The sequence below is a fragment of the Larimichthys crocea genome, chromosome XVIII (assembly GCF_000972845.2).
Source record: "Larimichthys crocea isolate SSNF chromosome XVIII, L_crocea_2.0, whole genome shotgun sequence".
Lineage (NCBI taxonomy): Eukaryota > Metazoa > Chordata > Actinopteri > Sciaenidae > Larimichthys > Larimichthys crocea.
The window spans coordinates 36,049-59,565 of NC_040028.1; the positions used below are offsets into that span (position 1 = coordinate 36,049).

The window sequence follows — 23,517 nt, forward strand, 5'->3', positions numbered from 1 at the left end:
ACATCTTATACAGAGCCCAGTCTTTTAAACAATTGTTTGAATTATCCATTAATGATAAAGGTTCATCCATTATTGGTAAAACATAATAACGTTAACAATTTTTTTAACAACATATGTAACCAGAGTGACATGTAGATGAAATGTGTGAATCAAGTCATCAAGTTTGATTTAAAAAAAAACAACAAAAAAAACACGCCACCAACCAAGAAAACTCCAGCAACACTTGTAGCATAAAGAACATCTTTATTGTCAGACGATGATCCTGGACCCTAGTATAAAGTTGCTCAAAGATAGTTTTGTGCTTTCTGAATGTTTCTCACAAACACTCTTGGCATTCTGACAGTGCCACTCACACACAAACGCAGGGTGCACCCTACAAAGAGAATGCTTTTCATGATGGCCTAATAAAACCAATGCCGTTACCGTGGTTACGGAGAGGCGGGGTGGGAGAGAAAACAGAGGGAGGAAAAGAAAAAGAGGGAGTGGGAGAGTGGAGGGACAGGGGTGTGTATTCAACCGTTAACTTGACTGTCTAAGCGACCCTTGTGGAATTTCTGCTCAGCTCTTCGGAGATTTCAAAGCTCCTGCAAAAAGTCTGGATCAGTTTTTAGACAGCTGGAGCTTAAATAGTGAAAAGACGGGAGAAACAGAAGTCTTTGCCGCCATCACAGAGGTATGTTGACCTCTACCTAAGCTTTATTGCTGTTTTTATGCATGACAGAGCTGCTAGCATTGCTGTAGCCTTGTGTTATTCTAATATTCACGTGTTATGTTTACACTTCATCAGTGTTTTCTCCGGGAGCAGCTTTTTTTCTCTTCTTGCACATGTAAATAGTGGCTTTCAGTGCTCACAATATCGAATTCAAGATGGATTTATACCCAGGCCTGAGCCTCACTCTCACCTCTGGATGCTGCGTCCTGTTTTTTTCTTGCAGTAGTTTTTGAAGTGAAGAAGTTCTGAACTTATTTTGTATTGTGTAACCTCTCCAATTATTTTAGCTGAGGTGACATGAGTGTGAAACAGCCCTGTTGGAACCATTTCTTCACCTTTGTTGTCTCTTATTATGTCTTGTCAAAGGGGAGATTTAGTGATTCGGAAACCCTACGCAACCTCCTGAGCTGCTGTTGTGCCTCATTTCACCCTTTCTCTGATTGGGAATAATGATATTTAGTGGCTAAAAAAAACCTCTCTACACTCTTTTACTTTGTAAAAGTATTAATACCACACTGTTAAGATAAAAATAATAAATACACATAAAAATAAAAGTACAAAATGTACTTACATTTACTTGGATACCTTTTTTTTTTTAAAGGATTTTAAATCTTGTTGATGTTACACTTGTAATCAGGTGAATAGTGTCTCTGTCATTTCGTATCTCTGTTCTCACACTATGTAATTTTATAATTTTAGAAGTACGGATCACACATGACATATGACACAAATCACACACCACCAGCTATTTCACTGATTTCCTCAGCTCTCTGTGATTTACAGAGTTTCTTCTTCTTAATCAGTAAAGTAAACTGCTGCCAACTGTAGCTGCTGCTAGCTAATGTTAGCTCTGTTAAGCATGCTCAGAGCACTGGGGGTGTAATGGTGTTTACGCAATTAGCACAGAAGCTTCAGACTGATGAGAGGGATGTCGTGCCAGAACCCGAGCTAGGTTCAGTAGGGGTAGAGCATTGCAAATGTGTAGAAACAGAGGAGGACAATGGATAAAGCTACGGTAAGATCAGAAAAGGTCAAAGAGACAAGAATAAATCTTTTAGGGGAAGTTGAGGTTTTTTTAGGTAGCAGTGATGCACTGAAAGTTACACTGGTAAGCACATAGTGGTAAGCACAATACATCCGGAACTTGTGATCAAAAACTAGCAAGTCGACAACTTTGATAACCAAATGCGGCCAGGTCAACAAAGGAGGGGACCAGACACATAAAATATATTTTAGTAGGAACTTTAATACCCCGACTGCCCTCGAACGAGCACAGCATTAATGCTCTAATTTTGAGAGATATGTTTGTTATAGTCAAACAAAATAAAATCAATTGTTTCCTTTCTTTCCTTAATATTTTGCGACTGTCTTAGTACAAAGCAAAAACAAACAAAACGAAAGCAAGCACCAACAAACAGCAGCAGAGGCCTTATTCCTATATAAACAGGAAATAAAAATACATTAATACATTTCCAGGCCACTCTTATCATTTTACAACATACATCAGGCTTTAACTCGGTAAACTCCATGAATTAAATTAATACACCATGAATTAACTTTACACTTCATGAATTAACTCTAATGTACATATTTGTATCCTTTTGAAAAATATGTTTTTATTGCCAACTCAGTACGTTCAGAAAATAAAATCATGTGCTCACTTACTCTAGCTCGTAGCTTGAGAGCCTTTCACCCGGATGTAGCACATGCATGCATGGGTAACAACACAGTTTCCTAAACAACATTTAACACCGAAAATGGAACTGTAGATTTCAGTACACTATATGTCACTTACGCTGTCCCGTAGTCGTCTAGGGCGTCTCCCAACACACTGGAGACAATAAACAAACCCTCGACCGACGAGAAACAAACACGAAGTCTTCAGTCACAAATCTTCGTCACCGGTCCACTCTAACTTTTTTACTCTGTCACGTATTTCCTCTGTGTTACACGGTTCAAACGGTTCAAACTCTTTTCACACTCTCACAGATGAGAAACACACCTGTGCGTTAGGGAGACGACAGTACGCACTTGTTTGCAACACTCCTCTCCTAGTTCTCACGAGATTCTAAATCTAGCTGGCCTTAAAGTGACAGTATGCAGTCTATTAGGGCACAGCTAACACAAAAACAGTAGATGTAGTAGTAGATGCCAGTCTATCTCAGCACTGTGGTGGCCAGGGTCGAAGAGGCCTACTGCTGCCTTCCTAGACATAATAGATAGCTGGCCATTGACGTTCCAATCTGCTTAAACAGACATCTGTGTCTCCAGACTAGAATATGCTGACAATAACACCTCCATGGGTAAAGACATTCTCTTTGTCTAATACTGGGCGTATAGTATTTGTGGCGTTATCTTGGGGTTTAAAGTCTATCCACCAGAATGAGTTGGGGCAGAATGTGAGACCGACTCAGGCACAGGATGAACTATGAGAGTGTCTCAAATTCTCCTTGGCCAAGAGTCAATAAATAATACAGCATAAGACATCAGAGGCTCCTGAACACTTTATTCCATCCTGACCTCACCATTGACCTTTGACTTCAGCAACTTCTCCACAACACAAACAACCAAGTGCAACAACACAAGACATAACAACCAGCTAATATTACTTACTAGTCCAACAGCAAGAAGCCCAGCTCTGAATCTGTCTTTTAGCCTTTTATTTCATGAACCTCTTACCAACAACTAAAAGTCAGTCCCAGATTAACTCTTTTTACTCCTCATCCTGGTGGTCCAAAACACCTGTGGTCCAAACACTAACACTTCTCTGGGAAACTGAGCTTACTGTCTTACTGTCAGGCAGCCCGGCTAACAAACTGCGCTAATATAAGCTAACAGCAGCTACAGCTCAGAGCAGTTTACTTCACTGTCCATCATGAAACTCTGTAAATCACAGGGAGTTGAGGCAGAACACCCAGAGGACATCACAAGGAAAACTACAGTTTTTGGCTTCCCTTCACAGTTCCTGCTTGGTTCTCAAAAGAGGAAGAAACAGTGGAGCATGCGCTCTGACTTCGAAATACTGCTCATATACAGAAAGACTTTTCAGAACAAAAATGCATTTCTCAACCACCACTAATATTGCGTTTGCAATATTAGTGCAAAACAAGGTCATGATTGGGGGTGGGATGTGGTGCACAGTTTTGAGAAAGAGAAGGAGAGAGAGGTAGGAGTAGAGTTATTGCACAGTAATAATAGTTCAGTTATTGTCTGATGAATTAATTTTGCACGTCAGCTATGTAGTCAGTGTGTGTGTAGCACTTTTTGTGAGGCGTTGAAAAGCTGTATGGCCATGGGGACAAAGGACCTGCGCAGTCTCTCCGTCCTGCAGGGGAGAGACCGGAGTCTACTGCTGATCAAGCTCCTTTGATTAGTGAAAGTGGTGTGTAGGGGTTACCGGTCATTGTCCATTATAGACAGCAGCCTGCTCAGGGTCCTTCTCTCTGTGATTGTTGTGAGCGCCTCCAGCTCCATGCCCACCACAGACCCTGCTTTCCTCACCAGTCTGTCCAGTCGTCCAGTATCTCTCTTCCTAGCGCTACCTCCCCAACATACCACCGCATAGAAGAGCACACTGGCCATAACAGACTGGTAGAACATGAGCAGGAGTCTGTTGCAGACATTGAAGGACCTCAGCCTCCTAAGAAAGTAGAGCCTGCTCTGCCCTTTCCTGTAAACTGCATTTGAGTTAGCGGACCAGTCCAGCTTATTGTCGAGGTGTACTCCCAGGTATTTGTGGCTGCAGATGTATGAGGTTATGGTCAGAGTAGCCCAGTGGAGGAAGGGGGGTGGCACTGTATGCATCCCTCACATTTGTGTAGAGGAGATCTAATGTCCTGTTTTTCCTTGCACAGTCCACAGATTGGTAAAAGTTTGTGAGGGTCGAATCCAGTGTGACGTGATTAAAGTCGCCAGAAATAGCGAAAAAGGCATCCGTGTGTTGCGTTTGTAGCCTTGCAACGGTTGTGTGGATGACGTCACAGGCAGTGTCCAGAAGGGCTCGTAGCGGAATGTAAACACACAACACAATCGTGTGCAAGAACTCTCTTGGCATGTAATAAGGTCGCAGACTCACTGCAAGTAACTCCATGTCTTTACTGCAGAAAGTCTCCTTCACCGTTACATGTCCGGGATTGCACCACCTGTTGTTAATGGGATTGCACCACCTGTCGTACAGTCTGAAATCCCAAACAGAAACAACCACTACTACAGAAATTAGATGTAAATCAGTATAACATAATTCAAAACATACAGAGCTACTAACTGTGGCAGAAACAACTCAAAGGTACGGTGGCCGGGAACCCTCAATGCTGCAAATAAAAGAAACGCTGCAAATAAAAAGAAACACCACTGCAAATAAAAGAAACGCCACTGCAAATAAAAAGAAACGCAGCTGCAAATAAAAAGAAACGCCGCTGCAAAGAAAAAGAAACGCTGCAAACAAAAAAATCCACAACGGAAGTGATTTACCTGGGTCTATTATTGCCGGTGAACCTGTGTTTTTTTATGTGAGCGAAGAAAAAGAAGAAGTACGGAAGCGCATAGCATTCACTTGAAAAAAAAAATTAGACACCTTATCTTGTAATAAATGGTACAGTAAAAGAACTTGAAAATCACCCCAGAAGTAGCTGGGAACATGTAGAACAAGAAATCGGGTGAAGTTGTCAGAAAACAATTTGATTTGTTTATTTAATGACTTTTCTAAATCTACATATGTATCTTAGAAAAGAGATTATTATTTGATTTCTGAGTTTCCGAGGTGCACTTGAAGGCACCATGAAGACGCTTTACTGTACAAACCGATGTAGTCGGGCACTAGATTTTAAAGTGTAGACAGCATTACCGCAGTACTGTATCATATTGAAGTTATTGATTAATATTCCTAAGAAAAAATCCCAGAAATTATAAAAAGTCCTAGTAAACACTAATGTTGTTGGTGTGGCTCCGATATTGGCTTGTTTTGATGGTTGTAGCTCGTTGTCTGTCTTACTACGGTGGAAAATATGCATGTTTTGTGTTTTAACAACGTTTCAATTAAGAGTTTTTGATCCCGGAAGTGCCAATATCTTTCTAACTTTACCGAAGTGCAGTGGCCAACGAGGCACCTTTACTTATCTCGTAATTACGAGGTTCTGATCTCATAATTACGAGATCTTTTCTCGTAATAAGGTGTCTACTTTTTTTTTCAAGTGAATGCAATACACTTCCATACTTCTTCTTCTTCTTCTTCTTCGCTCACATAAAAAAAACACATGTGCAAAGGCAATAATAGTCCCAGGTAATTCACTTCCGTTGTGGATTTTTTTGTTGTTTGTTGTTGTTGTTTGTTTGCAGCGTTTCTTTTTATTTGCGGCGGCGTTTCTTTTATTTGCAGGCGTGTTTGTTTTTATTTGCAGCATTTCTTTTATTTGCAGCTGTGTTTCTTTTATTTGCAGTGGCATTTCTTTTATTTGCAGCGACATTTCTTTTTATTTGCAGCGTTTCTTTTGTTTGCAGCATTGAGGGTTCCCAGCCACCGTACAAAGGTCCTCAAAGTAGATTTTCCGGAGCCTTTGAGTTGCACACTATGTAGGGGTGGACAGTAATTAAGTGCATTTCAAGTATCTGTACTTTATGTGAGCATTATATCTTTTTTGAACTTTGTTGCTTTTACTCCATCACAGTTTCCATTATTAACAAATAACATTTAAAGTAGACATATGCATCATTGTGCACCTTATGATTCGTTCGGCACATCTGTCAATGAACAACTCAAACGCAATGAGGCGTACGAGTGGAGCACGAGGGACGTGGGACATTTGTGGGAGAGGACCAAAAAAGTTTGGTAGAGGGAAGTTGTGTGAATATTTCAGTAAGTCATACACCAACTGCCATCTGTGTCTCCACCCAGCATCATGGTTCTGGGAGTACTGGGTGTTCTGGTGCAGCAGCTCCGCCCCTGGCTGCCATCTTATATGTCCTCGCCAACACGGGAACCCAACAGGAAGTGATCTCACTGCCTCAGAGACACAAGAGCCAGTTTTTCCATCTGCTCTTTGGGATCTGGTGGTTACATTTTTTTTTTTTGGTTCAGTTGCTACCAACAACAGCTGTTGCTGTGTAAATATGAACGGGTTGTTCAGCATGACCTTAGCTCACAGTCTTACCTTAACCCGTAAACAACTACATCCTGTTCTAACAAGGAGGGAAGACACATACGCACACATTCGAATCTGTAAAGTTTATTGAATGTGTTGTTGTTATATCAAAATGAACTTGTGTGTTATACCCAGGAAACCTTAGTTGTATATTCTTTTCACTGTCTTCATACAGCAAACTCTCACACTAAGCTGTGCTCAAATAAAAAGAAAAAAAGGAAAGTGCAGTAAAATAAAATCTGGAACTTAAGGGAAGAATCAGAAAAGGAATAATTTCCCCAATAAACAATGTATAGACAAGAATTATCTCTGTCAATCACCACTCATGACCCACTAAAAGTGTATAGTGGTTTGAATTCTGAGATTTTTTTCAAAATACATTAAATATGTTTGAAAATAGTTGCTGAAAACATGTCAAAAGACTTTGAACAATATATTACTGAAATGTGGAGTTAGGATTTAAAACAGTTTTTTAGTTTTCAGTCCAGGATTAAAGGGTGGCTCGATGACACGCTGAGGCCACCCTAAGCAAACCCCTGCACCCATAGCAGAAAGATGGAGATTAATTAATCTCACTCAGAGTGTCTTAGTCATGTCAATTTCTGAACTCATCTGACATGTTTCAGTCGTTTCAAAATTGCTGCTTGCTCTGACAAACTCAGAACACATGTTGTATCACAACTGAGAAAAGTAAGATAAGTCGTTGTAGTAATTTATTGTTTTCTCTTTTCCATACCTTAGCCTCCCCAGTGACATATTAGTAGATGTCCGACAACTTTGGTGCAGGTAGAGGTTAGATAAGCTCAGCTTTAAGAACAGGTCAAATCACATTCTGTCATTCAAAGGCAAATCAAAACAAAATGCAGCTGAGATACTATTTACAGTAAATGCTGCCTGAATGCGGGTTTTTGGGATCCTGATCATCAGGAGGGTTAAAGCAACATTGAATAGAAATTGGTATTTTTGTGATTGATCGCCCCAGTTTCAGGGTAAAATACCACTGTGGTATATGCATAGCTGTACACATGTGTTTATTATGATTACATTACTAGCGAGTCGACAGCCAGGCCTGAAAAAAAAATGCTTGTGGTACAAACACTAACACTCCCCCAGTACTAAGAGTTCACAGTTTGGGCAGCCTGGCTAACAACCTAAGCTAACAGCAGCACAACTTTGATTATTTGTGTTGGTTCTTTATATCTTTTGTGTGTGATCTACTTTAGGAGGAGGCATTTCTTTTTTGAAGCCTTGAAGAGTAACATGTTTTTTTTAGTTTTATATTCCATTTAAATGGTGTGATTGGTAGGTCTAATTATTATCTTAACATGTAACTGTAATGTTAGTTATTGAAATAGATCTGAGTAGTGGAGAGAGAAATGTTAAATTAAAGATATCCACTTTTTTCACTTCTAAGTGCTGAGTAATTGCCCAGCATCAGCTGGATTACCATGCTCAGGAGTCCCCGGACAACATAAACTACCTCTAACATGACATCCTCCCCCTTTCATTGGATGGTTTTCTTATGCTGGACTTTTTCATGGTTTGCTGTCCAACTTTATTAACAGAAAATTAATTTTGCAATATGTGCCATGTAAACACAATCAGCAGGTCAGCTGATTAAGGCCTTTATCATGTGAGTTGATGCTGTGATTTAGCAATTTATATTCCCATAAACAAAGTTACTGTCCCATACAGTGGACCAGGCTTTTTTTTTTTTGATGGTCTGGTTGGCCCTAAAACTAACCAGAGAACTTGATGTACAATCTCTCAAAATAACCAACATTTGGACCCAGACCTTAACAGATGTGAACCCCAAATTATGATTCATAACCCAGACCTTACTAAATGACCACTCTCTATTTTAAATAAATTTGTGTAATAGCATTGCAAGCCACAAGATGGCAGCATACACAGCCATTGTACATGGCAAAAACATGAGCTTCTTTTGGAAAATGAGAGGCGGGTCCCAAAATAGGAGGAGAGTGGGCTGAGGAGTGAGGGAATGGGAAAAAGATGAGAAGAAAGCAGAGAAAATGGACAGAGTGTTTGAGTGTGTCATGCTGTCACAACTGAAGAGAAATGTATCCATCCAGAGTCCAGAAAGTAAGTAAGACCTCTCTTGGTTCTTCTCACCCACCCTCCCCTTTCCTCCCCTTTCCATTTCTTATTTCTTATTCTCTCCCTTCATCCTAACAACCTCTCTTCTGTTGTCAGACAGACAGATGAGGTTTTCCAGTCAACCTGCAGACAGATGTGGAAGCTGCTGTTGCTGCTCTCACCGCCTGAGGAAGCTGGATCGTTCAGCCTGGAACCAGACGGCAGCAGCATGCCACCTTAACCAGCACTGAGCTGTCCACGTATGTACGTTACACATGTGCTGCCACATGCTAGACTTGTTTCATCAGTCGTTTTTTTTTTCTGCTGCATGGACAGAACACACGCATGCTGCTGAAATCTTTGCACATATGCTGTAAGAAACGATGTTTGTTCTTTGTGTCAATAATCACTGGACCAAAACTGACCTCCATTTTCAGAGGCAGCTAAACATTTGGTGTGGGAACTTATTCAGCTCCTATTTCTCTAATTCATTTGTCACTGAGTCATTTGGACGCTGAAATCATAGAAAAACCTACAGGCAGCTGAACCATACAATCTGGATGTTTATGCATTTTTTAAGGGTCAGTCATAAAAACATATTTTATCACTTACCTTCAGTTAGAGACATTATTTTCTGAAAGCATATTTCTGGTGATTATTTAATAGCTACTGTTTTTGTGATATTTCCAGGATCCTCAACGACTTTTCTAACCATCTACATAAAATATAATCTGTCAGTGGCACAATCAATACAGTTTTATCATGTTTCCCCTATTTTATTTCAATGTTTTTGTGACTCAGTACATGGAGACAACAATTTTGATGGAGCCGGCAGCAGTGAAACAGGCGAAATGTATCTTTTATCTGTAATCTTTTAGGGCACTGTAATTATAAGTTATCATATGACAAAATTACGCTAAGGATCCCTACACATATAAATATGTTATGATCAAATCCAACAGACCTCAATGACAAAAACAGTAATTTAACGTCATAGATCATGGGTGTTCTACCCATGATCTCTACAGCATGCAGCAATATAAAGGCCTATCTCTGTACGATTTTTTGTCATAAATTGACACTTATAACATAACAGATAACAATCTGAGCATGTCAGTAGCAAAAACAAGTTTTCATTCACACTTCTGATCCATGTATAGATATGTTTAATACTTCTATCAAATGTATTTTAATTAGATTACAGTAATCTAATCCAATCTGAAGAAATATAATCGAAACTAAAATGCAACTTGTTACTTGTGAGACTGTGGGTTGACTCAACACACGCAGGCTGTCAAAGTCCTTCTTTTTATTCAACTGCATCTGCTCTGTGTCTCGTACCCAAGAGAGATCCAAGAGTTTGGGAAAATCAAGTTTCACTCTCATTCTGTCCTACCAAACTAACAAGAGTGGTCTGGAGATTAGCCGGTTATGAGACTCTGGAGTTTTGTTTTACAGCCTGCTAACTTGTTCCTACTGTACAAGAGTCAATAAAAATAAACCGTCTGCAGTCTTAATGCAAGAAAAATGCATGAAGGGGGACGTCTTCAGCAGCTGCCCATGTATACAAGTTTTGTGAAAGAGTACTGTAAACAGGATTTGTGGGTACATAACTCTGGAAGCACTATACTTCACTGAAACTTGTCCAATGCATGTGTTGTTATTGTGCATAAAAAAACATGCTGTACATTTTAGTATTGATTAATCGTTTATTGCTTTAGCAGTTTTACAGATGTGAAGTATGATTAATTACACATGCTCATTTCTACCATAGACCTCTATACTGTATACTGTCTGGTGGCTGTAAACACTGTAAATACCAAAATGTGTGTTAATCCACTGAAAATAGTACCCGAAAAGCTATCATTTATATTTTTTTATAAAAATAAAGAATCCATTGAATGTGTTCACCTGAGTTTGCAGCTCCTCTCAGCTTTTGGAGTGTTATATTGAGTTTCAGCTCATTGTTTATGTGTCCAGCCATAATGTTACTGTTCTGGTTCACTCTCAGCGTCCTCATAGTGTTGTTTTTAGAGGAAAAAGCTCTAAAAAGCCACCGTACATGACCTGCTCGGCAGCAAACAGCAGACAGACACCGTTAGAGACTTAGCAGCTGCAGAGACATTTTCAAGAGATATTTTCCTCTGAACTTTTCGGTCTATGTTTTTTTGGTTTCCCCTCTGATGTTCTCTGCCTGCTCAGCCTCAACTATCTATGATTTACAGAGTTTCCTGAACAGTAAAGTAAACTGCTGCCAACTGTAGCTGCTATTAGCTTATGTCTAGCTAACAAACTGAGCTGACAGAACAGCAGATATAGTATACACAGCAGTTTACTGTCCATCGTTACTCTTTTTACACCTTTCCCTGGTCTAAAACACCTGTGGTCCAAACACTAACTCTCCTTTTGAGCTTACAATCTGGGCAACCCAGCTAACAAACTGAGCTAACATTAGCTAACAGCAGCTATAGGCCACAGCAGTTTACTTTACTGTCCATCAGAGATGCTGTTAAATCAGAGTTGAGGCTGAGCAGTCGGAGGACATCAGAGGGAAAAACAAAAAACATTTTCTCCATAAAATATGACCCAGTTTCGCCAAAATCAGTGAAATAGTTGCTGTGTGACTTAGTGCCGTAAAGTGTTATGTACTTCTCCTGACCCGGAGCCTAAAGTTACATAATGTGAGCACAGACGTACAAATGACAGAGACACCATTCACCTGATTACAAGTCAGTGCATCAACCTTATTCAAAATCGTTTTACATGTCTCAAGCATAGAAGTCTAAACAGTATGACATAACAAACTCTACATTTCTTCTGTTCACTGCATATTTGCCATTTTTGGAAGTGAAATCCGTTCGATTTCATCTCTTGTAGTTGTGTGTGGAGCTGCAGCTGCTGAGAGTGAGCGAGAAGAGCGAGAGACATTGAAAAGAGATGGGTGACAGAGCAAGAGAGGGACTGTAAGCGAGAGAGAGGAAGGGAGGATTAGGGTGGGTGCCTGCGGTGGAGCATGATGTCAGAGGAATGCATGAGCCTCTCCTTTAACAGGCTGGAGCCGTGTGGAGCGGCGGGCCACCTCGCATTTGTTTCTCACACATAGGCATACAAACATACAACCATGCTCACCCCATTTGACTCTTTCTGTCTGTCACTCTTTCTTCTCTCAGTTTCTGTCTATGTCTTCACGTAGTCGCCTAGACACACTTCTCAGAAACACAACTCAGAACAGAAAGACTCTGATGACACTCAGTAAGTTTATGTGGTTTCATTTCTCTGATAAGTTCAAATAAAATATGCTCACATTGTCATTTAAGTACTGTGGAATGTGTTTTCCGTGGTCGATTTTCATCTTTGCTCAGCCCTCCCTCCCTCCTACCCTCCCTCCCAGCATCCGGTCCTGCAGCTGGAGCTTGTTGCAGGGATTACAGAGATGGAGATGGAGGAAAGGAAAGCAAGAGAGAAAGAGAGAGAGAGAAAAAAAAGAGCAGAAGCGGGGAGGGAAAGAAAGAGCTTGGTAGAGGGAGAGCAAGGACAGACACTTGGAAAGAGAGAGAAAGTGACTGATATAATGTGTGGGAGAGCCAGACACTGGGAACAGCTGGAAAGACGATGACTAATATTAGCAGTGAGGTAAGACGGTGGAGGATGGAGAGGACAGGCTGTGTGTATGGAGGGCAGCTGCTACTGTAAACCAACCACAGTGAAGTCAAGTTTATTTATAGAAGCACAGTCAGGATACCAGAAATGGGACTTTAATGCCAAATTGAAGTTTAACCCCTTAACAGACACTTTTCTTGCTTTTGTTACACCTTAACATACTTTTAAGGATGCCAGTTTCCTTCTTTAGCGTGGAGGAGAAAGAACGGTGGCCATGAAATGAAAAACACAAAAGGCTGAGTTTAAAGCCAGAGTTTGGTTTGTACGTCATTCAGGGTCACGAAAACATAACTACCGGTAGTCTTATTATGAAGTCTTGACACACCATTGTCAGTATATAATCTGTGGAATCTGTAAAATGTCTTAAACCTGCACTCTTCCTAATGGCCAGTAGCACTCTGCTGGCTCCAAAAAGAAGTCTGATTGTATGTAAGCTTACCTCTCACTTGATTTATTTCCTCAGTAAACAGTTTTTGGCCTCACGTGAAGGTTGATCTACAGTTTACAGTGTAGCTGAGGTTTACCTGTGATTAGTCAGCTTGGACTGCTTGTATATTCTCCATTGACAGTATAACTAGTGGACAAGTCTGTGAAGTGAAGCTGCGGAAATGTCCTAAACCTGCATTCTTTCTACTGGCTCCAAAAGAAAAAGGCTGATTGTATTGTGTCTTATGGACAAACGTCTCAGTTGATTTATTCCCTCAGTAAACAGTGTCCTCATGAGTCTTCTTCCATACAGACTGTTCATTTAGTAAAGTATGGTCCCATTTACTATTTAGAGTAATATCACCTATTAGCTCCATGCTCTTAACCAAATTTCTGTCTCCAAAAAAACGTCCATAATGCCAAACTCACGGCTTCAAAAGAGTTGGCATTAATGGGTGACGTCATGATGGGTTTACACTTAGATTCCATTTTTGCCAACAGATCCTTATTAATTACGCTGGACCTTTAAAATGCTTAAATAAACATAAACAAAGATATAAAGTGAAATACAGTGCACATTCCTGTTTGCCCTTTATTTGGACAGAAACAGAGTGTTGTTATTTTTCATCTTTTATACTGGTTATTCTGCATCTATATTGGTTATTCTGCTCAGTGTCACAATTGCTCATGTGCTTTTTCTGGGAAAAGAAATCTGGAATAAAGTCAGGGAACATTTCTATAAATAATCTCCCGTGTGACTAGTAAACAGGCTGCGGAGAAAGGGGAAGTATTTCCTGGAGAAGCACAGTGCAGAGGGACCTCAAACAGAATAAAATGCTTATACGTCCTGAAACCCGCAAAATTATTTTTGTATATATCCCAAATATCTGCAGGAGAGTTTCACATGACTAAGGAAAAGGCTAATTAAGAAAGTGGTCAAGGCCAATGAACCCACATGGTATATTAAATGCACACGCTGAGTCATTGAGTAAAGTTCAGGGTATGATACATGTTACGTCACACCTCAAACTCAACGTAAACATTGTTTTTAATCACACTGAACACTAAAAGTAATGGCAGTAATTCTGATAAAATGTATTCCAGCTTATTGTGGCTGTATATTTATAGATTATAGTGAAATATAGTTACATTTACATTTATATTTAGTCATTTAGCTGATGCTTTTATCCAAAGCGACTTACAGAAAAGGGAACAATCAAGATTCAGTGCGATAGTGCAGCAGTAAGTGCTGTGATAATTCTTAAAGTGGTAGATTATACTAGTCTAGTATAGTATAGTGAAGCCCCAAAGCCTCAGCACTACTGTGCTGTAGTTCAGTGAGTACTTGCACATGTATCTTTGCAATGTCTCAGTTTTTGCTGAGTGTGTCTATATACAGAAAATAATATTCATAACTATGTCATTGGTGTGTAATCATCTGAAAATAATAATTGTTGTGTTTTTGTTACCTTAGAATGAGACTTTTATATCTACAGATGCAGCTGGTTTGTCATGTCCATTATGTTTCTACAGTAGCCCAGAACAAACAAACTGTCTAGTTAGGCTGCTTTGAGTTTTTTGCACATATTGCAGCCACTGTAATTTCTCCTTTAGGCTTGAAAAGAGAGGATAGGGGTTATAATTAGTAACTCAGCCGCTAGCACACACAACAACACTACCACTGCCTCTATGCCCTACACACTGCTCCTTTAATAATCAGAGATTTTGAGAATTAAGATAAAAATCTGAATATTTCAGGACTACACAGAACGAATGAGACGAGAACATGTATAGGAAGATTTAGATGGTTGACAGCCTTTGAGTATCCTGCATTCATCAATAACCCGTCAACACCTACACTACATGATATTATTAATGTTACCTTTTTTATGAATGTCTGTATGTTAGCATGCTTGTTTTTAACATGTAAAAATTGAGTCTTTGGTACCAAATGCATCACATGGTCTTTTTTTCCAGACCTGTTTTTAGACAATCAAGTCGTTTTTGTCCAACCAGAATAACACTGGAAAGTCCTCATCTTTCAAAGAAAAAGATCAGTGGGGAAAAGTTGACTCTGGAAGTCAGGACTGCTTATACAGTCCACTTTTTCCACCGTTCCAGAATGAGGAAATAAAGAGGCCAGTGTTTCATTACTCCTGAACATTTAATATGGTTGGCCACTGCCTTTTTCACCACAGCACAGCATGGCGCAGGAACTTTTATAAGCAGCCGTATGCCATCCACAGTAGCCTGGGGCCTGGAAGGACCTCTCCCCAGTAAAACCGGGGAGCAAGAAATAAGTGGCTCAATTATATGTGTGTGTGTGTGTGTGTGTGTGTGTGTGTGTGTGTGTGAGAGAGAGAGAGACAGGGCTAGACTGGAAATAAAGAGCTGCATTGAATTGGCTGTTAGTCTTAAGCTGGCCTCCACATGTTGTAAAAATACAGACGCAAAGCAGAAGCAGGTTACTGTAGGGCACAGAGCGAGAAAGAGACTTTCTTTGTGTGTCATGTGCTTTTAGGGAAGTAAAGTGCTCAAGTGAGTCATCGAGGGGTAAGTAAATGTCTGATCTGCTGAGGTATGGTCTTTGATGAGAGTTGACGTCAGAATCAAAATTTTAGTCATTTTAGTGTTGTCTATCTGTATGGCATATATAACTTGTATATAGACATGCTAACTTTACTCCTCTCTGTTTACAGCACTGTTCGTCTCTCTACTATCCAGTCTCTACACTTGGTGAAGATGTAGTCTCTTTGATCTCTATGGAGATGTCTCCAAACACAGTCTCCTCTGCCTCGTTGCCATGGTCACTGTGGTTGCTGTTCTTCCTGACCCCCATCACCCAGACAACTGAAACTTCTCTGCCGGCCAACACCACACTGTTGTTCGACAGTGGCGCCCCAGGCCACAACCTGCGGAACTGCAGCTGTTCTACACCCATCCAGGACTGCAACGAGGCTCTGGCCAACTCGCTGTGCCGATGCCACACCGTTTTGCGCACCACTCTGCCTCCTGCTGGGCTCAGAGAGTCCGGACGGCTCACTGTCTGGGTGAAGGAGCTTTGGATCTTGGAGGAGCTGGTGAACAGGAGCATGGCTGGCCATTTACGGTTGTCCTTTTGTGGAATAAAACCAATAGACAGTCAATACCTAGCTCTGCTAGGTCTACAGACCCTCAGGATCCACAGCGCAGCACCAGAAGCTCCTTACCCCAACCAGGAAATTACAATTTCTCCCAAAGCAGGAGTTGCCGCTGAGCTAGAGGCCCTCTCCTTTGACTTCTCCTCCGCATTTCATGTGACCTTTCTGGATGTAGCAGTGCTCAACGGGCTCTCTGCCCTAAAGGCTTACACTGTGGTGGGACCACCTGCTCACACCCTCTCCCAGCACTTCCCACACATGGCCTTGCCCATTTCTTTGCCATCCTCTGCTACTTCTGATGACCCTACAGACCCAGACGAGCAGGCTGCAGGGTCTCTGGAGAACCTGTTTTTTACATTTGTCTACTGACAACAAGTTCTCATTCGAGGGCACCGTCTGGTTTGCAGTGACTGTACAGAACACAGCTGGATTTTTTGTTGTCCTTTTGCAAAGGCAAAGTTGCACATCTGACATATTTTCTGTGGGATATATTGGCTTTTTGTATGACTGACTGTTGTACTGTCATTCTGGCCGAAATGTGGCTTTAAACAGTGTCTCAAGAGAAACATCTTTCTCCCCCTGATGCATTTTGTTCAAGGAGACTTTTGACTTCACAACTTTTACACCTGCTGCTGTTTTTCCATCCCTGAAAGGAATTTCGTAGATATGCACTCATACTGCAACAAGGTTTGGCAATGTTTACAGCTAGCTAAAATTTCTTACTGCAGCATAATTTGGGGATCACCCCAAAATTTACTAACCAAAACGGATCTGTACATCTACAACAGAGGTAATAGGTGCTGATATCCTAACTTTCGGAACTGCTGCACATACAGGGGCTTCAACACCATGGTCAAACGTATAAATATTATGGCAGGAGTGTTTTACATTCATGTACACAGTCTTAAGGCATCCAATATTTTAATTTAATAAGGCACTCTTTATAAAGGGGGTCCATGCAATTTGTTAGCATAATGCATGAGTTTACGATACAGTGAACTGTAACTATCAGTCATTTACATCCACTGATTGTTAGTTTTCGTATGTGGTATTTGGTGATTGTGGTGCAACTTGGAATTTTATATCATGGCTCCAGTTCTTTCATTATCCTGAAAACCACACCTCCCAAAACAATGCCATCGGGCCACATTCTTGTATATAAATCTTTCTGTCTTAGTGATGATGGCCATTGCCGACAGTCCTTGGGATGAGTGTGGTTTCTGGTTCCTGAGTCCTCAGATATGTTGCCGTATGTTAAAAGTTGGTAATTTTGCCATCTACGTTGTAGAACCGAAAATACTTCCAAATATTACTTCTTAGAGGCTATTGATTATCCAATCGTCAGCTTACTGATTGGTAAATGGGCCAAGATAACAAGTTTGTAGTCTGTGAATTTTGAGTTTGAACTGGTCATTACAGTTTAAATATTTATTTTTTCCTGTAAAAGTTTGAAATTTCAATGAAAAAAAAGCCTGCATAGATCAGGTAGAGCCCATAAATAAAAACAAGTATTGGGTCACCAGATTGTGAAATACCATTGGCTGGTGTTTATCCTTTCTATTTGTTAATAGTTTTTAATGTATTAAATTTACTAATTTAATACAACTTAAAAATCTTTCTAAAGGGTGACTTATCAGGAAAAGGAATTTAACAATCTGGCGTCCCAAAAAATGTAATATCTTTTAGGTGTTCTTTAAAGCATTTGTAAATGGTTTATTGACCATTAATAATTCCATTAATCATGAATTAAACTCTTTAAAAGGCTGCCTAATTAGAAAGTGGTACGACTGTCTTTGTAGAGATGAATGACTCAATGGAAAAGGAGCTTATACAGACACAGTAAAAGCAAGCAGTAAATCAGATGTGTTATGACTTACGTATTCAAGCTAATGTTGGCACGCTCCAGATCCAGCATCAAAGTTTCTTATAGTCTGGATGAGAATGAGAATACCTTTTACACATAACTCTTGGAGTACTTAGCAAACCATTCATCTGTAGATGTACTCATAAACGTTACTCTCTATGTACACTTAAAACACCAGGTAGCTGGAAGCCACAAAGGCTATGGTTACACTAAATATTTTAACAATGTTTTTCTTTTTTTTGAAATCTCATCTCTCTGTGTCCACATCTGGTCTTAAAAACTCCCTGACGTGACTGAATGACAAATGGCAACTGACAAGTGTAACTGTCCAGGCAGACTGTAGACTGATATGCCATCTGCTAAAACAATATCTGAGACAAACCACACGCTTGCTCCCAAAGAGCGATGAGATGTTCCAGATCCTATTCTCGACTGCCAAGTGGGTGTGAGTTCCCATCCAGGTGTTGTCAGATATATCAACGCAGCAGGATAACATGGACAGTAGGGAGGAGGCCTTTGACTAGACTTTAGCGGCTCCAAATGGCTGCTAAGTCTTGAGTTGACAAATTAGAGGAAAAACTGGAAAAAATGAGTCGAGAAGCATAACAAATGCAGATACTTCAATACAGGACAGGAGGACTCACTAAATGGTTTTATAAGTCTGAAAATGCTGGACCAAAGTGCAGAAAGCACCTTCCACCACCTTCATCGAAACACCAGATGGGGGAAACCTTTTTAAAGACTTGAAGTTTCTTTGTTATCAAGCATTGAAGCTAGAGTGGATGATGAGTATCCTGTATCATGGTCCTAAACTGAACCAGGATGAGGTCTGATATCTCAGTAGAAGCATTCCAGTGGAACTTCCAAAGTTACAGGGCTAACTACAAACCATTTCACACTGTGAGATCTATGCTGGTAAACTCTAAAAGTGGGCAACTAGTCAGTTACTTTGTGGTAATTGGATTAAATACACATTTGTGTGAACATACGCAAAGCACAATTAGAAACTAAGGGTGTTAATGTGGCTACGGCATGTTCAGACATCCTTGGGAACTTGTCTTTTAGAGAGGACCTGTGTCATCTAACTTCAATACCTTAATATTTCAGTTGATATCATGGTTACATGGCATATCCCTATAAAAAACGTATCTCAAAAAAACTGGCATTCAGCAATGGGAAGATATCCAGCGTAGAAATACTGGTTTGTTTCTGTGACTGGGAAAAATATAAAGTCTGGGCTGCTTAATTGGATCCCCTAGCATTTTTATTTCCTCCTAGGTGGTTTATCCAGCCCTGGATCAGTGGGCAAAAAGATGTCTATCTATTTACGTTAAAACCAGGCTATATTTAGCGAACATCTGGGTTACATAATCCACTCTTTTAACCACATTTCTATGAGTAAACATGTTGCAACGTATGTGGGAACATGTGGCAGGTCTTGTAGAACACCTACATGTTGAAATACTGTACAGTATAAATGAGGTGCTGTGGGGAAAGGATAGAGCAAAAGGACAAATTCCTGCCTCAGGGATCAATAGAGCATCATAAAAAAACAAGATGTACTGTGGCAGCTGACTGCAGTGAACACTGGCTGGAACCAATCCAGAGAATCCAGAGTGGGGTCACAGTCTGCGCCAGAGTTGGATGATACTATTGTGTCTGGAAGGAAGCTTTGAGTGTTGCGCTGCTTCGTTGAGGATATTTAAAACTGTAAATAATAGTAAAAGTCAAGATATAAGGACTGTGGCAAAAAAGGAGAATGTATAAGAGAACAAAAAAACATAGAGGACAAGGACTGTGTCAGTCTGCTGTGGTATGAGCTGACAGAGAGGCGCAGTAGGCTCGCTGTTATGAAGGCTGCAATCTGCTGCTGCGTTTTTCCAGCTGGCCTTATTGAGTGCAGATGGCCTAATAAAACAAGTTGTTTTGAAACAGGTTAAAATGGACGCCCAATGAACAAGAGTCCCAGGGTTAGGATTCTATCTCGCCCAGCCAACAAATCTCACTCTTTTTTGGATCAAAACAATGACTTTGACTCTCTGACGTGTTGGATGAGCTGCACATTTATGAACCCACTTGAAGCCAAGTTGGCAGAGCTCTGTCATGGAAGAGGGGGAAGTAAATGAGAAACTTTTCTCAGATTCAGTCACTCCAGAGCTTTTTGTCAAAAGTCAATCTGAATTTCTCTAAACTTTTTGAATGGTTTTTCTTTTTGCATATGTTTACAGTCACGGTAACCAAATGAGAGAGAGGTTGGCGGACAGAAAGTAAAAAGTTGAACATGTAAGAACTCTTTCTCTCTCCGGTTCCAACCCATATCCTGTGAGAGACTTTGTGAAAGCTGCTCTCACAAACACAATCCGGGGCCAACACTTCTGTTCTGCAGATCATTCAGGACTGTTCTGGGTTTGTCTGTGTGTGTGTGTGTGTGTGTTTGCACGTGTGTGTGTATGCAAGCATCCAGGCATGAGCACATGGGTGTGGCTTTGTGTGTGCACGTGCTTGCATTCATCTCCCTTTCATCGACATCACTTTTAATTTGTCACTTTAGAATTACAGTTCATTCAGATCTGATGATAGGATCCAGTGCAGATGCAATGTGTTGAGGTGCTGTTTGTGTTGTATATACTTTCCTTATGCACTGATTATGTGTAAGTAAACACTGTCAGTGAAACAAAGTTGCTACGAAAACTGTTGCATTACTGTGTTGTAATTATTTAGAACTACATCTAAATAAATTGAGTTTGCACCATTATTCTGTAACTCCTGTTCGGTGACAGTCCAGAAAAACAGCCACAATGTGTGCAATGCATTTTCTTATTTATCTAAAAGTGTGTAAAACTTAAATCCAAAAGGTTGTAATAGTAGACCTATTTTTTTTAGATAAAGAGAGCAGAGTTCATGTTCTTGCAGGACTTCTGCTGCTCAGTTACTCCACACCCCAAAGAAACTGGCCTTTATTAGTAACGCAGTTCAGAAACTTGATGTTGAGTGCCTCTAGTTTATGGAAAACGCTACGCTTTTCTAATAATGTACTTTTTGAGGCTTGAAAGGGTTGCTGAACTTCTTCAACCTGTATCAAAACTAATGAAACCATGGGCTGTAAAAGCCGATAAGTCCCACTTTAGATTGTAGAAAAACATTTTTGACATCACCCATAATACTCTAAAGGATCATTTTAAAGTCTTTATGCCCTCTGTTTTGGTCTCCACCAACTCCTGACAAATAGATTTGGATTAAACATTGGGTTTACCCAACTTGTTCTCATTGCCAGGACGTCAAATACATACTTGTTGGTATTTCCACTCCGATGTAATTTATCTGAGTAAGGTGATCTTGTGTAAAGAGTAACAAAGTCCATGTGAAAAGGTTGGTTGAGGTGGATGGATGGGTCAAACAAACACAGGACTTTCACTGTGCAGACCGAGGTTTGTACGTGAGAGTCAACATTGACTTATTTAGTTTTAAGTTATGTACGTGATTTGTTTCACATAACATACTTATTTTAACCCAAATCATGTTCTTTTCCTAAACCAGACCAAGTAGTTTTGTTACCTAAACCTAACCAAACTGTGACTAACTGTTTCACAACGTTAACCATGTGTTAAAAAGGTGTTTCATACAGATGCTGAGAGAAAGCAGTGCTGACCTTGGATGAGAATGTAATAGATTTAAAAAATAATAATAATAATTAAACTAAAAAACAGGCACAGTCAAAAATTATGCTACAAGACAAAACAATAAGCTTAAAAACACTACGAAAAGACTTTGTAGGTTTGTTACTCCAACTGACCCCTTTCAAATGCACATTTGATCCATTGACAATTCTTTAACAATACAAAAAACTAGCTAACTAGCTCTCTTCTTACCAACTTTATAGGTTTAATCTTGGTTATTAAACTACATCTACATTATTCATACCCCCTTTTTTTATTTTAGTTCTATATTTGAGTAAAAGGAGTTATCTATGCCACATTGCAAAACACTTGGGACTTGAAATTAGCCAAGGCCACAATGTCTTATGTACAAAGGGAATTACTTTTCGCTTCAATACAGTTATTCGTTTTTTTGTCACCATCTAGTGGCCACTAACCCTGTACGTGACACACAGGGTGAGTTTATCTTGATCTTTTCACCTTTTGACAACAATACAAACACCTTACTGTGTATCTAGATGTACTGTGTTTCTTAGTTTAATGTGGACTTTTTCCTGTCCTGTGATTGTTAGGTAGGGCTGCATCCTGGCACTGAATGCACTTTCTTACTGTTGCTTTAACACATGGATATGGAAACAGGATGGTAACTATAACGTCTGGGCCTCATACCCCTTTTCTGGATTAGGCTGTATGTCTTTGTTGAACAGAAACTGTTGTTTGTTTGTTTCTTGTCTGTGAGTTGTTAACGAAATCGTCTAAGCTTTTCTTGACGCCTTTGCACGCCTTTTGGTTGCCTTGAAGCCAACACTCAGCGGGTACATGGGAACAGACCGTGAGTTTATTCACCCATAACATTGGTGGAAACTTACCGAGCATTTTGTGCAGCCAGAAATCCGCCTTTAGTCACTCCCATCTGGTGAATGGGATGATTACACACCTCCACAAGCCACCTTTAATGGTTTTCAGACAGGATGTTTAGAGCAGGCCATGAGTATTTGGGTTAACGCTCCTGTCAGCACACATCACGTCTAGAACATTCTGCCACAAAATGGGTGAAAATGAGATCACTGGGTTTTTTGGGTTTGACATCACTCTCTTGTGTTAGAGCGTTGACTTCTTTTTCCTATTCTTTCTTCTCTCTTGATCTTCATTACAGCACCTTAAATACTTGCATCAGGGAATGTAATTATTCAAATGTAAAACACAGATTTGTTATGATTATGTGTAACCCACGGCTAAGTGCCTTAAGATGATTTGTAAACTTTGCAACGTCTGACATGTTTGGAGACTCATGGGTGAATCATGTACTGTTTAAGGAACAGATTGTGTATTTAGAAATGGTTTGGCAGGTTTAGTTTGTATATAATTTGGCTTATTTAAGCAAATTCCTGGAGATTATTTGTTTATTATGAAAAAACGATGTGGATTGTTACTTTTGTCCGCAAACTGTTTCTCTGTATGGTCTGAGATAATAAAGTTTTTACAAAGTGGTTGTGTTTAAATCATATTATGTAACAGGTTGCTCCGACCAAGTAATTAAAGCCAATTTCTGTATTAAACCACATATATCTTATATCACAGATATATTTCTACTGTCTATGGATTTGCCAAATTGTCTAACGTCATCATCCATGATCAGAGTTGGCAGACAGTTTTAGTTGTTGCATTTTCAGATCTCTGCAGCAAATAAGTGAAATGATTATTACCACAAGGAGCGACCGCTAAATCTATAGAAAATAAGACTCAGGTTGTAATTAACAAGAGTTCTTAAATATTTAACAATAATAATAAACCTTATTTTCAAAACATATGTTACCTAGTGATT

General features: G+C 39.9%; 1 protein-coding gene across 8 annotated transcripts; it reads left to right on the forward strand.

Annotated features, from left to right (window-relative positions):
• The first annotated feature begins 474 nt into the window (after nt 1-474).
• Nucleotides 475-23,180, forward strand: LOC104932503 (uncharacterized protein C21orf62 homolog). 8 transcript variants are annotated; one of them, XM_027291125.1, is made up of 3 exons: nt 475-673; nt 9,064-9,206; nt 15,732-23,180. In XM_027291125.1, exon 3 carries the CDS (start codon nt 15,795-15,797, stop codon nt 16,539-16,541), a length of 747 nt encoding a protein of 248 aa, XP_027146926.1. In that variant the 5' UTR covers nt 475-673; nt 9,064-9,206; nt 15,732-15,794; the 3' UTR covers nt 16,542-23,180. The 8 variants fall into 8 exon arrangements, 6 of the variants coding, with proteins under 6 accessions (XP_027146926.1, XP_027146928.1, XP_027146925.1 ...); XM_027291127.1 differs by having other exon boundaries at nt 9,068-9,206; XR_003464177.1 differs by lacking the exons at nt 475-673; nt 15,732-23,180 and adding exons at nt 8,459-8,952; nt 11,824-12,972 and having other exon boundaries at nt 9,064-9,210.
• Nucleotides 23,181-23,517: the final 337 nt, after the last annotated feature.